The sequence below is a fragment of the Vidua chalybeata genome, chromosome 35 (assembly GCF_026979565.1).
Source record: "Vidua chalybeata isolate OUT-0048 chromosome 35, bVidCha1 merged haplotype, whole genome shotgun sequence".
NCBI lineage: Eukaryota > Metazoa > Chordata > Aves > Passeriformes > Viduidae > Vidua > Vidua chalybeata.
The window spans coordinates 618,966-632,621 of record NC_071564.1 but is presented as its reverse complement, the minus strand read 5'-3'; the positions used below and the strand labels follow the sequence as shown (position 1 = coordinate 632,621).

General features: G+C 49.6%; 1 protein-coding gene across 2 annotated transcripts; it reads right to left on the bottom strand.

The window, feature by feature from the left end:
- Positions 1–876: 876 nt before the first annotated feature.
- On the bottom strand, positions 877–12,573 carry YIF1B (Yip1 interacting factor homolog B, membrane trafficking protein). Of its 2 annotated transcripts, XM_053968517.1 has the most exons (8): positions 12,466–12,572; positions 12,146–12,390; positions 11,216–11,320; positions 10,303–10,381; positions 9,644–9,701; positions 5,161–5,316; positions 3,100–3,193; positions 877–2,833 (listed from the first exon to the last, which is right to left on the bottom strand). In XM_053968517.1, the coding sequence occupies exons 1-8, from the start codon at positions 12,482–12,484 to the stop codon at positions 2,732–2,734; spliced, it is 858 nt and encodes a 285-aa protein (XP_053824492.1). In that variant the 5' UTR covers positions 12,485–12,572; the 3' UTR covers positions 877–2,731. The 2 variants fall into 2 exon arrangements, with proteins under 2 accessions (XP_053824492.1, XP_053824491.1); XM_053968516.1 differs by lacking the exons at positions 877–2,833; positions 3,100–3,193; positions 5,161–5,316 and adding an exon at positions 6,449–6,830 and having other exon boundaries at positions 12,466–12,573.
- Positions 12,574–13,656: the final 1,083 nt, after the last annotated feature.

The following is a 13,656-nucleotide window of genomic DNA, read 5'->3' as shown; positions in this document are numbered from 1 at the left end:
AATGACCAAAAATGGGATTAAATGGGTAAAAAGTGATCCAAAATGGGATTAAAAGTTTTTAAAATTAAAAAGTCTTTAATGTTTTTAAAATTAAAAGTCTTCAATGGGATTAAAGATTTTAAAATTAAAAAAATGACCAAAATGGGATTAAATGGGTAAAAAGTGACCAAAAGTGGGATAAAATTGATTTAAAATGGCATAATATGAATTAAAAATGACCAGAAATGAATTTAAAATGTCCAAAAATGGGAATAAACCCCCAAATTCCTCCAAAAATTCCCCCAAAACCACCAAAGCTCCCTCAAATTCCATTTATTGAAGGGATTTTTTGGGGTGAAACTCTGAAATTCCAGGATTTTTCCCAGGAATTCCTGATTTTTTTTGGGAATTCCAGGTTTTTTTTTGGGAATTCTGGGTTTCAGAGGCGCCTCCCCAACATCCAACCCCCAAAATTTGGGATCAACCCCCCAAAAAAAAATCACCAAAACTCCCTCAAATTCCATTTATTGAAACCACTAAAAATAACGGGGATTTTTTGGGGTGAAACTCTGAAATTCCAGGATTTTTCCCAGGAATTCCAGATTTTTTTGGGGAATTCCAGGGTTTTTTTGGGGAATTCTGGGTTTCAGCGGCGCCTCCCCAACATCCAACCCCCAAAATTTGGGATCAACCCCAAAAAAAATCACCAAAACTCCCTCAAATTCCGTTTACTGAAACCACTAAAAATAACGGGGATTTTTTGGGGTGAAACTCTGAAATTCCAGGATTTTTCCCAGGAATTCCAGATTTTTTTTGGGAATTCTGAGTTTCAGAGGCGCCTCCCCAACATCCAAACCCCAAAATTTGCGATAAACCCCCCAAAAAAATCACCAAAACTCCTTCAAATTCCATTTATTGAAACCACTAAAAATAACGGGGATTTTTTGGGGTGAAACTCTGAAATTCCAGGAATTTTTCCAGGATTTTTTTTGGGAATTCCGGGCGGGACCGGGGCTCAGCGGAGCAGGTGGAAGGTGAGCCAGTACATGAAGAGGGGCTGGGCGGCGGCGATGGCCATGGTCAGGTACATCCGCAGCTGGTTCTTGGCCCCCCGCACCAAAACGCCCTCGGCCGCCGCCTCCGAGAGCAGCTTCAGCCTCAGCGTCCGGATCTGGGGAAATTCGGGATTTGGGATTTTGGGATCGACCCCTCGGTTCCTAAAATCCCCAAAATTCCTAAAAAATTCCCATTAAAATCCCATTTAAACCACCCAAAATCCACCCCAAAACACCCTCGGCTGCCGCCTCCGACAGCAGCTTCAGCCTCAGCGTCCGGATCTGGGGAAATTCGGGATTTGGGATTTTGGGATCGACCCCTCGGTTCCTAAAATCCCCCAAAAAAAACCCCAAAATTCCTAAAAAATTCCCATTAAAAACCCCAAAATCCACCCCAAAACGCCCTCGGCCGCCGCCTCCGACAGCAGCTTCAGCCTCAGCGTCCGGATCTGGGGAAATTCGGGATTTGGGATTTTGGGATCGACCCCTCAGTTCCTAAAATCCCCAAAATTCCCACAAAAATCCCATTAAAAACCCCAAAATCCACCCCAAAACGCCCTCGGCCGCCGCCTCCGAGAGCAGCTTCAGCCTCAGCGTCCGGATCTGGGGAAATTCGGGATTTGGGATTTTGGGATCGACCCCTCAGTTCCTAAAATCCCCAAAATTCCCACAAAAATCCCATTAAAAACCCCAAAATCCACCCCAAAACGCCCTCGGCCGCCGCCTCCGAGAGCAGCTTCAGCCTCAGCGTCCGGATCTGGGGAAATTCGGGATTTGGGATTTTGGGATTGAGACTTTTCCAGCTCCTCAGCTCCTTAGATCCCAAAAAAATCCCAAAATTCCCACAAAATTCCCATTAAATTCCCATTAAAAACCCCAAAATCCACCCCAAAACGCCCTCGGCCGCCGCCTCCGAGAGCAGCTTCAGCCTCAGCGTCCGGATCTGGGGAAATTCGGGATTTGGGATTTTGGGATCGACCCCTCGGTTCCTAAAATCCCCAAAATTCCTAAAAAATTCCCATTAAAATCCCATTTAAAACGCCCAAAATCCACCCCAAAACGCCCTCGGCCGCCGCCTCCGAGAGCAGCTTCAGCCTCAGCGTCCGGATCTGGGGAAATTCGGGATTTGGGATTTTGGGATCGACCCCTCAGTTCCTAAAATCCCCAAAATTCCCACAAAAATCCCATTAAAAACCCCAAAATCCACCCCAAAACGCCCTCGGCCGCCGCCTCCGAGAGCAGCTTCAGCCTCAGCGTCCGGATCTGGGGAAATTCGGGATTTGGGATTTTGGGATTGACCCCTCGGTTCCTAAATCCCCCAAAAAAACCCCAAAATTCCTAAAAAATTCCCATTAAAATCCCATTAAAACGCCCAAAATCCACCCCAAAACGCCCTCGGTCGCCACCTCCGAGAGCAGCTTCAGCCTCAGCGTCCGGATCTGGGGGAGAATTTGGGATTTGGGATTTTGGGATTGACCCCTCGGTTCCTAAAATCCCCCAAAAAAATCCCAAAATTCCTAAAAAAATTCCCATTAAAATCCCATTAAAACGCCCAAAATCCACCCCAAAACGCCCTCGGCCGCCGCCTCCGAGAGCAGCTTCAGCCTCAGCGTCCGGATCTGGGGGAGAATTTGGGATTTGGGATTTTGGGATCGACCCCTCGGTTCCTAAAATCCCCCAAAAAAACCCCAAAATTCCTAAAAAATTCCCATTAAAATCCCATTTAAACCACCCAAAATCGGCCCCAAAACGCCCTCGGCCGCCGCCTCCGAGAGCAGCTTCAGCCTCAGCGTCCGGATCTGGGGAAATTCGGGATTTGGGATTTTGGGATCGACCCCTCGGTTCCTAAAATCCCCCAAAAAAATCCCAAAATTCCCCAAAAAAATCCCATTACAAAGAGTCAGAATCAGCCCCAAAACTCAGAGCACAAACCCTCCCTGAGCATCACTTAAAGGATGAAATTTTGGTGAATTCCTGGAACTTCGGAGCGAATTCCCGGGAATTCTGCCAATCCTAAAGACCCCAAATTCCCAAAAAAACCCCAATAAAAACCCCAAAAACTCACCATGAACACAAAAATGCTCAAACAGCACCAGCTCAAGGCCACGTAGTAACCGGCCCTGCCCAGGAGCAGCCCGGCCACGAGCCCCACGATCATCCTAAAAACGGCACAAAACGGGGATTTCACCCCAAAATTGGGGGATTTCACCCCAAAACTGGGGGATTTCACCCCAAAATTGGGGGATTTCACCCAAAATTCTGGGATTTCACCCCAAAATTGTGGGATTTCACCCCAAAATTGTGGGATTTCACCCCAAAACTGGGGGATTTCACCTCAAAATTGTGGGATTTCACCTCAAAACTGGGGGATTTCACCTCAAAAATTGTGGGATTTCACCCCAAAACTGGGGGATTTCACCTCAAAAATTGTGGGATTTTACCCCAAAATTGTGGGATTTTACCCAAAATTGTGGGATTTCACTCAAAATTGTGGGATTTCACCCCAAAATTGTGGGATTCCACCCAAAACCACGGGATTACACCCAAAATTGTGGGATTTTACCCCAAAATTGGGGGATTTCACCCAAAATTGTGGGATTTCACCCCAAAACTGGGGGATTTCACCCCAAAACTGGGGGATTTCACCCAAAAATTGTGGGATTTTACCCCAAAATTGTGGGATTTTACCCAAAATTGTGGGATTTCACCTCAAAATTGTGGGATTTCACCCCAAAATTGTGGGATTCCACCCAAAACCACGGGATTACACCCAAAATTGTGGGATTTCACCCCAAAATTGGGGGATTTCACCCAAAATTGTGGGATTTCACCCCAAAAATTGGGGGATTTCACCCCAAAATTGTGGGATTTTACCCCAAAATTGGGGGATTTCACCCAAAATTGTGGGATTTCACCCCAAAACTGGGGGATTTCACCTCAAAACTGGGGGATTTCACCCAAAATTGTGGGATTTCATCCCAAAACTGGGGGATTTTACCCAAAACTGGGGGATTTCACCCAAAACCACGGGATTACACCCAAAATTGTGGGATTTCACCCCAAAATTGTGGGATTTCACCCCAAAATTGTGGGATTTTACCCAAAATTGTGGGATTTCACCCCAAAACTGGGGGATTTCACTCAAAATTGTGGGATTTTACCCCAAAATTGTGGGATTCCACCCAAAACCACGGGATTACACCCAAAATTGTGGGATTTCACCCCAAAATTGGGGGATTTCACCCCAAAATTGGGGGATTTCACCCAAAATTGTGGGATTTCACCCCAAAAATTGGGGGATTTCACCCCAAAATTGTGGGATTTTACCCAAAATTGGGGGATTTCACCCCAAAACTGGGGGATCTCACTCAAAATTGTGGGATTTCACCCAAAATTGTGGGGTTTTACCCAAAATTGTGGGATTTCACCCCAAAATTGGGGGATTTCACTCAAAATTGTGTCATTTTACCCAAAATTGTGGGATTTTACCTCAAAATGGTGTGATTTCACCCAAAATTGTGGGATTTTACCCAAAATTGTGGGATTTCACCCCAAATTGGGGGATTTCACCCCAAAACTGGGGGATTTCACCCCAAAATTGTGGGATTTCACCCCAAAACTGGGGGATTTCACCCCAAAATTGTGGGATTTCACCCCAAAATTGTGGGATTTCACCCCAAATTTGTGGCATTTTACCCCAAACCGTGGGATTTCACCCCTAATCTGTGAGATTTCACCCCAAAAAACTGTGGTAAAACCCCCGAATTTTGGGGATTTTGGGCCATTTCGGAGTTTCGCTGGCCTGGGCAGGGCGGGGAGCGCTTTTGGGGGCAAATCGAGAAGATTTGAGTGGGATTTTGGGGGGGGAATTTGTGGCGATTTCGCGGGGATTTTTTTGGGGGGTAAAAACGCCAAATTTGGGGCGTTTTGGGGCATTTTGGGGATTTTTTGGAGTTTCGGTGCGTTGGGAACGGACTTTGTGGGGGGGAATCGGGACGTTTCGAGCGGGATTTGGAGGGAATTTCGGGGGGAACTCGTGGCCATTTCGAGGTTTGTTTGGTTTTTTTTTTTTTTTTCTGGGGGGGGGGGGGATTTTTTGGGGTGAAACCGCCCGTTTTTGGCTCACCCCACGTATTTGTAGCCGGCGAAGGCCAGGAGGTCGATGGGGGTCAGGTCGGTGCTCACGGTGACCAGGTAGAGGCTCAGCAGGACGCTCAGCACCTCCAGCAGCAGCCAGGCCAGCGCCGAGCTGGCCACCAGCCCCAGGCTGTCCGGCGAAAACCTGCGGATTTCACCCCAAAAAACCCAGGCTTTGGGGTGGGGCATGAAGGAGAAAGAGTTGGGGGAAAAAACTGGGGAAAAAACGGCGTTTTTGGGGCTTTTTTTGGGGCTTTTTTTGGGGTTTTTTTTAGGCTTTTTTGGGCTTTTTTTTGGGCGTTTTTTTGCATTTTCGCAGGGGTTTTTTGGGTTTTTTGAGGGTTTTTTTGAGGGATTTTTGGGGTTTTTTTGGAGGGTTTTGGGGTTTTTGGGGTTTTTTTTGGGGTGTTTTTGGAGGATTTAGGGGTTTTTTTAGGGGTTTTGTTTTAGGTGCTTTGGGGGATTTTTGGGATGGGTTGAAATTCCCGGACATTTGCACCGAGCTGGCCACCAGCCCCAGGCTGTCCGGGGAAAACCTGCGGATTTCACCCCAAAAAACCCAGGCTTTGGGGTGGGGCATGAAGGAGAAAGAGTTGGGGGAAAAAATTGGGGAAAAAACGGCGTTTTTGGGGCTTTTTTTGGGGTTTTTTGGGGTTTTTTTGGGCGTTTTTTTGCATTTTCGCAGGGGTTTTTTGGGTTTTTTTGAGGGTTTTTTTAAGGGATTTTTGGGGTTTTTTTTGGAGGGTTTTGGGGTTTTTGGGGTTTTTTTTGGGGTGTTTTTGGAGGATTTAGGGGTTTTTTTAGGGGTTTTGTTTTAGGTGCTTTGGGGGATTTTTGGGATGGGTTGAAATTCCCGGACATTTGCACCGAGCTGGCCACCAGCCCCAGGCTGTCCGGCGAAAACCTGCGGATTTCACCCCAAAAAACCCAGGCTTTGGGGTGGGGCATGAAGGAGAAAGAGTTGGGGGAAAAAATTGGGGAAAAAAACGGCGGTTTTGGGGCTTTTTTTGGGGGTTTTTTAGGCTTTTTTGGGCTTTTTTTTGGGCGTTTTTTTGCATTTTCGCAGGGGTTTTTTGGGTTTTTTTGAGGGTTTTTTTAAGGGATTTTTGGGGTTTTTTTTGGAGGGTTTTGGGGTTTTTGGGGTTTTTTTTGGGGTGTTTTTGGAGGATTTAGGGGTTTTTGGGGTTTTTTTTTCAGGTGCTTTAGGGGATTTTTGGGATGGGTTGAAATTCCCGGACATTTGCACCGAGCTGGCCACCAGCCCCAGGCTGTCCGGCGAAAACCTGCGGATTTCACCCCAAAAAACCCAGGCTTTGGGGTGGGGCATGAAGGAGAAAGAGTTGGGGGAAAAAATTGGGGAAAAAACGGCGTTTTTGGGGCTTTTTTTGGGGCTTTTTTTGGGGTTTTTTGGGCTTTTTTTGGGCTTTTTTTGGCATTTTCGCAGGGGTTTTTTGGGTTTTTTGAGGGTTTTTTTCAAGGATTTTTGGGTTTTTTTGGAGGGTTTTGGGGTTTTGGGGTTTTTTTTGGGGTGTTTTTGGAGGATTTAGGGGTTTTTTTAGGGGTTTTTTTTTAGGTGCTTTAGGGGATTTTTGGGATGGGTTGAAATTCCCGGACATTTGCACCGAGCTGGCCACCAGCCCCAGGCTGTCCGGCGAAAACCTGCGGATTTCACCCCAAAAAACCCAGGCTTTGGGGTGGGGCATGAAGGAGAAAGAGTTGGGGGAAAAAATTGGGGAAAAAAACGGCGTTTTTGGGGCTTTTTTTGGGGTTTTTGGGGCTTTTTTTAGGCTTTTTTGGGCTTTTTTTTGGGCGTTTTTTTGCATTTTCGCAGGGGTTTTTTGGGTTTTTTTGAGGGTTTTTTTCAAGGATTTTTGGGTTTTTTTGGAGGGTTTTGGGGTTTTGGGGGTTTTTTTGGGGTGTTTTTGGAGGATTTAGGGGTTTTTTTAGGGGTTTTTTTTTAGGTGCTTTAGGGGATTTTTGGGATGGGTTGAAATTCCCGGACATTTGCACCGAGCTGGCCACCAGCCCCAGGCTGTCCGGGGAAAACCTGCGGATTTCACCCCAAAAAACCCAGGCTTTGGGGTGGGGCATGAAGGAGAAAGAGTTGGGGGAAAAAATTGGGGAAAAAAACGGCGTTTTTGGGGCTTTTTTTGGGTTTTTTGGGGTTTTTTTGGGCGTTTTTTTGCATTTTCGCAGGGGTTTTTTGGGTTTTTTGAGGGTTTTTTTAAGGGATTTTTGGGGTTTTTTTTGGAGGGTTTTGGGGTTTTTGGGGTTTTTTTTGGGGGTGTTTTTGGAGGATTTAGGGGTTTTTGGGGTTTTTTTTTCAGGTGCTTTAGGGGATTTTTGGGATGGGTTGAAATTCCCGGACATTTGCACCGAGCTGGCCACCAGCCCCAGGCTGTCCGGGGAAAACCTGCGGATTTCACCCCAAAAAACCCAGGCTTTGGGGTGGGGCATGAAGGAGAAAGAGTTGGGGGAAAAAATTGGGGAAAAAAACGGCGTTTTTGGGGCTTTTTTTGGGGGTTTTTTGGACTTTTTTTAGGCTTTTTTGGGCTTTTTTTTGGGCGTTTTTTTGCATTTTCGCAGGGGTTTTTTGGGTTTTTTTTGAGGGTTTTTTTCAGGGATTTTTGGGTTTTTTTGGAGGGTTTTGGGGTTTTGGGGTTTTTTTTGGGGTGTTTTTGGAGGATTTAGGGGTTTTTTTAGGGGTTTTTTTCAGGTGGTTTAGGGGATTTTTGGGATGGGTTGAAATTCCGGGACATTTGCTCAGAGTTGCACCAGCCCCAGGCTGTCCGGGGAAAATCTGCGGATTTCACCCCAAAAAACCCAGGCTTTGGGGTGGGGCATGAAGGAGAAAGAGTTGGGGGAAAAAATTGGGGAAAAAATGGCATTTTTGGGGCTTTTTTGGGGTTTTTGGGGCTTTTTTGGGCTTTTTTGGGGGGTTTTTGGGCTTTTTTTGGGCTTTTTTTGGCATTTTCGCAGGGGTTTTTTGGGTTTTTTGAGGGTTTTTTTCAAGGATTTTTGGGTTTTTTTGGAGGTTTTTGGGTTTTTGGGGGTTTTTTTGGGGTGTTTTTGGAGGATTTAGGGGTTTTTTTAGGGGTTTTTTTTTTAGGTGCTTTGGGGGATTTTTGGGATGGGTTGAAATTCCGGGACATTTGCTCAGAGTTGCACCAGCCCCAGGCTGTCCGGGGAAAATCTGCGGATTTCACCCCAAAAAACCCAGGGTTTGGGGTGGGGCATGAAGGAGAAAGAGTTGGGGGAAAAAATTGGGGAAAAAACGGCGTTTTTGGGGCTTTTTTTGGGGCTTTTTTGGGGGTTTTTTGGGGTTTTTTTGGGCTTTTTTTGGCATTTTCGCAGGGGTTTTTTGGGTTTTTTGAGGGTTTTTTTCAAGGATTTTTGGGTTTTTTTGGAGGTTTTTGGGTTTTTGGGGTTTTTTTTTGGGGTGTTTTTGGAGGATTTAGGGGTTTTTTTAGGGGTTTTTTTTTAGGTGCTTTGGGGGATTTTTGGGATGGGTTGAAATTCCCGGACATTTGCTCAGAGTTGCACCAGCCCCAGGCTGTCCGGGGAAAATCTGCGGATTTCACCCCAAAAAACCCAGGGTTTGGGGTGGGGCATGAAGGAGAAAGAGTTGGGGGAAAAAATTGGGGAAAAAACGGCGTTTTTGGGGCTTTTTTTGGGGCTTTTTTTGGGGTTTTTTGGGCTTTTTTTGGGCTTTTTTTGGCATTTTCGCAGGGGTTTTTTCGGTTTTTTGATGTTTTTTTTCAGGGATTTTTGGGGTTTTTTTGGAGGGTTTTGGGGTTTTTTTGGTGGTTTTGGAGGGTTTTGGGGTTTTTTTTGGGGGGGGGTTGGAGGATTTAGGGGATTTGGGTTTTTTGGGGTTTTTTTTTTGGGTTTTTTTGGGCTTTTTTTTGCATTTTCACAGCAGTTTTTGGGGTTTTTTGAGGGTTTTTTTGAGGGTTTTTTTGAGGTTTTTAGGAGTTTTCTTGAGGGGTTTTCAGGGGATTTTGGGGCTTTTAGGGGATTTTCTTTGGGGTTTTGGGGGTTTTGTAGGATTTAGGGTTTTTGGGATCAGTGAAATTCCCAAAGGAAAAATCTGGGGGGGAAAAGAAGAGTCGTTTTTTGGGGGAAATTTTGGGGTTTTTTTTGGCTTTTTTTTTTTTTTTTGTCATTTTTGTGAGTTTCTGAGATTTTTTTTTTGTTTTTTGGGGTTTTTTTTGGCATTTCGGGGGGATTTGGGATTTGTTTGGGGGTTCTGGAATTCTTTTGGGTCTTTGGGATTTTTTTTTTTTTGGGGGGGGGGGGGGGGAGGGGGGATTGCTGAAATTCCTGGGAATTTACTCAGATTTGCTCAGAGAAAATCTGGGAATTTTATCCCCAAATTTCAGGATTTGGGGTGGTGGGTACACGGGGAGGGTTTAGGGGAAAAATTGGGGGGGAAAAGGGATTTTTGGGGGGAAAAAAAGGGATTTTTGTACCTGTTTTGGGTGCCCAAAGCGAGGCCGGCCAGGAGGATGTAGGTGAGGAAGGCCATGGCTGTGAGGGAGAAATTTGGGAATTTTGGGGTTTTTTGGGGAATTTTTGGGAGTTTTTGGGAAATTGGGGGTTTTTTTGGGAATTTTTGGGGAATTTTTGGGAATTTGGGGTTTTTTTGGGGGGAGTTTTTGGGAATTTTTCAGGAGTTTTTGGGAATTTGGGGGGGGTTTGGGCAATTTTTGGGAATTTGGGGGTTTTTTTTGGGAATTTTTGGGGAGTTTTTGGGAGTTATCGGGGATTTGGCGGTGTTTTTTGGGATTTTTTTTTGGAGTTTGAATTCTGGATTTTGGGGGTCCCTGGGTGGTTTTGGGGGCATTTTGGGGGTCCTGAGAAGGATTTTGGAGGTCCTGAGTGGGATTTTGGGGGTCCCAGGGTGTTTTTTGGGGGATTTTGGGGGTCCCAAGATGGATTTTGGGGATCCCAGGATGGTTTTGGGGGGATTTTGGGGGTCCTGAGCTGGATTTTGGGGGTCCCAGGGTGTTTTTGGGGGGCATTTGGGGGTCCTGAGCTGGATTTTGGGGGTCCCAGGGTGTTTTTGGGGGGCATTTGGGGGTCCTGAGCTGGATTTTGGGGGTCCCAGGGTGGATTTTGGGGTCCCTACCCGGGATGTAGAGGTCGGGGGCGTTGACATCGAAGCGGGGGGCGACCGGGGTGTCCTGCTGGTACCGGACCTGCCAGTCCTGGGGGGCCCGGGGGGGTCAGGGGCACAAAACACCCCAAAAACAGCCCAAACACAGCCCAAAAACAGCCCAAAAACAGCCCAAAACCACCCCAAAAACAGCCCAAACACACCCCAAAACCACCCCAAAAACAGCCCAAAAACAGCCCAAACACACCCCAAAAACACACCCCAAAAACAGCCCAAAACACACCCCAAAACCACCCCAAAACCACCCCAAAAACAGCCCAAAACACACCCCAAAACCACCCCAAAAACAGCCCAAAACACACCCCAAAACCACCCCAAAAACAGCCTGAAACACCCCAAAACCACCCCAAAACCACCCCAAAAACAGCCCAAAACAGCCCAAAAACAGCCCAAAAACAGCCCAAAACAGCCCAAAAACAGCCCAAAACAGCCCAAACTTGCCCCAAAACAGCCCAAAACCGCTCCAAAATACCCCAAAATTTCATCGAAACCCTCGCCCAGTCCCTACCAGTAAACCCCAACCCCTCCCAGTAACCCCAGCCTCCCTCCCAGTGCATCCCAGTCCCTCCCAGTCCATCCCAGTCCCTCCCAGTGCATCCCAGTCCCTCCCAGTCCATCCCAGTCCATCCCAGTCCATCCCAGTCCCTCCCAGTCCCTCCCAGTCCATCCCAGTTTATCCCAGTCCATCCCAGTCCCTCCCAGTCCATCCCAGTCCCTCCCAGTCCCTCCCAGTCCATCCCAGTCCATCCCAGTCCCTCCCAGTCCATCCCAGTTCATCGCAGTCCATCCCAGTCCCTCCCAGTCCCTCCCAGTCCATCCCAGTCCCTCCCAGTCCCTCCCAGTCCGTCCCAGTCCCTCCCAGTACCGGGTGGCCGAAGGGGAAGACGAGCAGCCTCAGTTTCCTGCCCACGTACACGGTGTCCACGGCAAAGTAATACTTGAGGCGGCTCACGGGCACCCAGCGGCCCAGCTGGGGAGGGGAGAGCCCAGTTCGGACCAGTTCGGACCAGTTCAGACCAGTTCGGACCGGTTCAGGACCAGTTCGGGACCAGTTCGGGACCAGTTTAACCCAGTTTAAACCAATCCAGCCCAGTTTATCCCAGTCCAGCCCAGTTTAACCCAGTCCAGCCCAGTTTATCCCAGTCCAGCCCAGTTTATCCCAGTCCAGCCCAGTTTATCCCAGTCCAGCCCAGTTTAACCCAGTTTAACCCAGTCCAGCCCAGTTTATCCCAGTCCAGGCCAGTTTATCCCAGTCCAGGCCACTTGATGGCGCTATTCCCCATTTTCCCCCGTTATTTCCCGCTTTTATCCCCGTTATTTCCCCGTTATTTCCCGCTTTTATCCCCGTTATTTCCCGCTTTTATCCCCGTTATTTCCCGCTTTTATCCCCGTTATTTCCCGCTTTTATCCCCGTTATTTCCCGCTTTTATCCCCGTTATTTCCCCGTTATTTCCCGCTTTTATCCCCGTTATTTCCCCGTTATTTCCCGCTTTTATCCCCGTTATTTCCCGCTTTTATCTACGTTATTTCCCCGTTATTTCCCGCTTTTATCCCCGTTATTCCCCCGTTATTTCCCGCTTTTATCCCCGTTATTTCCCCGTTATTTCCCGCTTTTATCCCCGTTATTCCCCCGTTATTTCCCGCTTTTATCCCCGTTATTTCCCCGTTATTTCCCGCTTTTATCCCCGTTATTCCCCCGTTATTTCCCGCTTTTATCCCCGTTATTCCCCCGTTATTTCCCGCTTTTATCCCCGTTATTTCCCGCTTTTATCCCCGTTATTTCCCCCTCGCTCACGTTCCCCTCCACGTGCGAGGCCAGGCTGCTCCCGTAGGCCGCGGCCAGCGAGGTCACGGGCTCGGCCAGGAACGCCCCGGGCGGCCCGAACGCCGCCGAGGCCGCGGCCGAGGAGGAGGAGGAGGCCGAGGAGGCCGAAGGCGGCGGAGCCCCGAACCCGCGGCCCGGTGAGGCGCCGGTAGCGCTCGTGTCCTCGAAAAGAGGCCGCGGATCGGCCAGGCGAGCGGGCCCGCGGCGCTTTGGGGCTAAAAAGGAAGGGAAAGGTGAATTTCGGGGGGTTTAAAACCCGAATTTCCCTCACGGCGCCGCCCGCGACTCACGGGGAGCGGCGGGGTCCATGGCGGCGGCGGCGCTTCCGGGTTCGGCCGTACCGGGAGTCACGTGGGGGAAACGGGAGGTTGTGATTGGCGGAGAGGGCGGAAGTTATGCCCGGAGTTAAGATGGCGGCGGTGCCAAGAGTTAAAAGATGGCGGCCGCGGCGTTCGGGCTGTTTCCATGGCAACGGGGCTCCAACGGGCTCGTGACTGCTCGGAGTGTCCCCAGAATGTCCCCAGGGGTGTCGCCAATGCTGCTGGGGCCGCGGGAGCGTCACGGGCTCCGGTAAGGTCCATAACGGCGGCACTTCCGGGTTCGGCTAGCGGTAGTCACGTGGGGAAGCGGGAGGTTGTGATTGGCTGAGAGGGCGGAAGTGGTTGGCAGGAAAGGGAAGTCGTGCCCGGAGTTAAGATGGCGGCCGTGCCGCGCTGGGGTTGCCATGGTAACGGGGCTGCGCTGGGGCCTGGTGCCCGCCCGGGATGTCCCCGCGGTGTCCCCAGGAGCGGGACGTCCCCAGGGATGTCCCCAAGGTGTCCCCAAGGCCACGGTGCGCTCACGGTGTCCCCAAGGTGTCCCCAGGGATATCCCTGTGATGTCCCCAAAGCTGGGACACCCCCATGGTGTCCCCAGGGATGTCCCCAAGGTGTCCCCAAGGCCACGGTGCGCTCACGGTGTCCCCAGGGATGTCCCCGTGATGTCCCCAAAGCCAGGGTGTCACCAGGGGCACCCCCATGGTGTCCCCATGGTGTCCCCAAGGTGTCCCCAGGGATGTCCCCGTGATGTCCCCAAAGCTGGGACACCCCCAGGCTGTCCCCAGGGATGTCCCCAAGGTGTCCCCATGTCCGTGGTGTCCCCAGGGATGTCCCCGTGATGTCCCCAAAGCCAGGGTGTCACCAGGGGCACCCCCATGGTGTCCCCAAGGTGTCCCCAGGGATGTCCCCATGGCCGTGGTGTCCCCAAGGTGTCCCCAGGGATGTCCCCATGGCCGTGGTGTCCCCAAGGTGTCCCCAGGGATGTCCCCAAGGTGTCCCCATGGCCGTGGTGTCCCCAAGGTGTCCCCAGGGATGTCCCCACGATGTCCCCAAGGCCACGGTGCGCTCACGGTGTCCCCAGGATGTCCCCAGCCCCTCCCCACCCCTCCCCCGTGTCCAGTGTCCATCTGTGTCCAGTGTCCATCCGTGTCCAGTGTCCATCTG

What these genes read in the sequence shown, in the direction of transcription:
- YIF1B (XM_053968516.1), bottom strand. An exon ending in CCTCGCACGTGGAGGGGAAC is followed by an intron (nt 11,321 to 12,145) that starts GTGAGCGAGGGG and finishes TCCCCTCCCCAG; the next exon opens with CTGGGCCGCTGGGTGCCCGT. An exon ending in GCTTTGGGCACCCAAAACAG is followed by an intron (nt 6,831 to 9,643) that starts GTACAAAAATCC and finishes TGAAATCCGCAG; the next exon opens with GTTTTCGCCGGACAGCCTGG.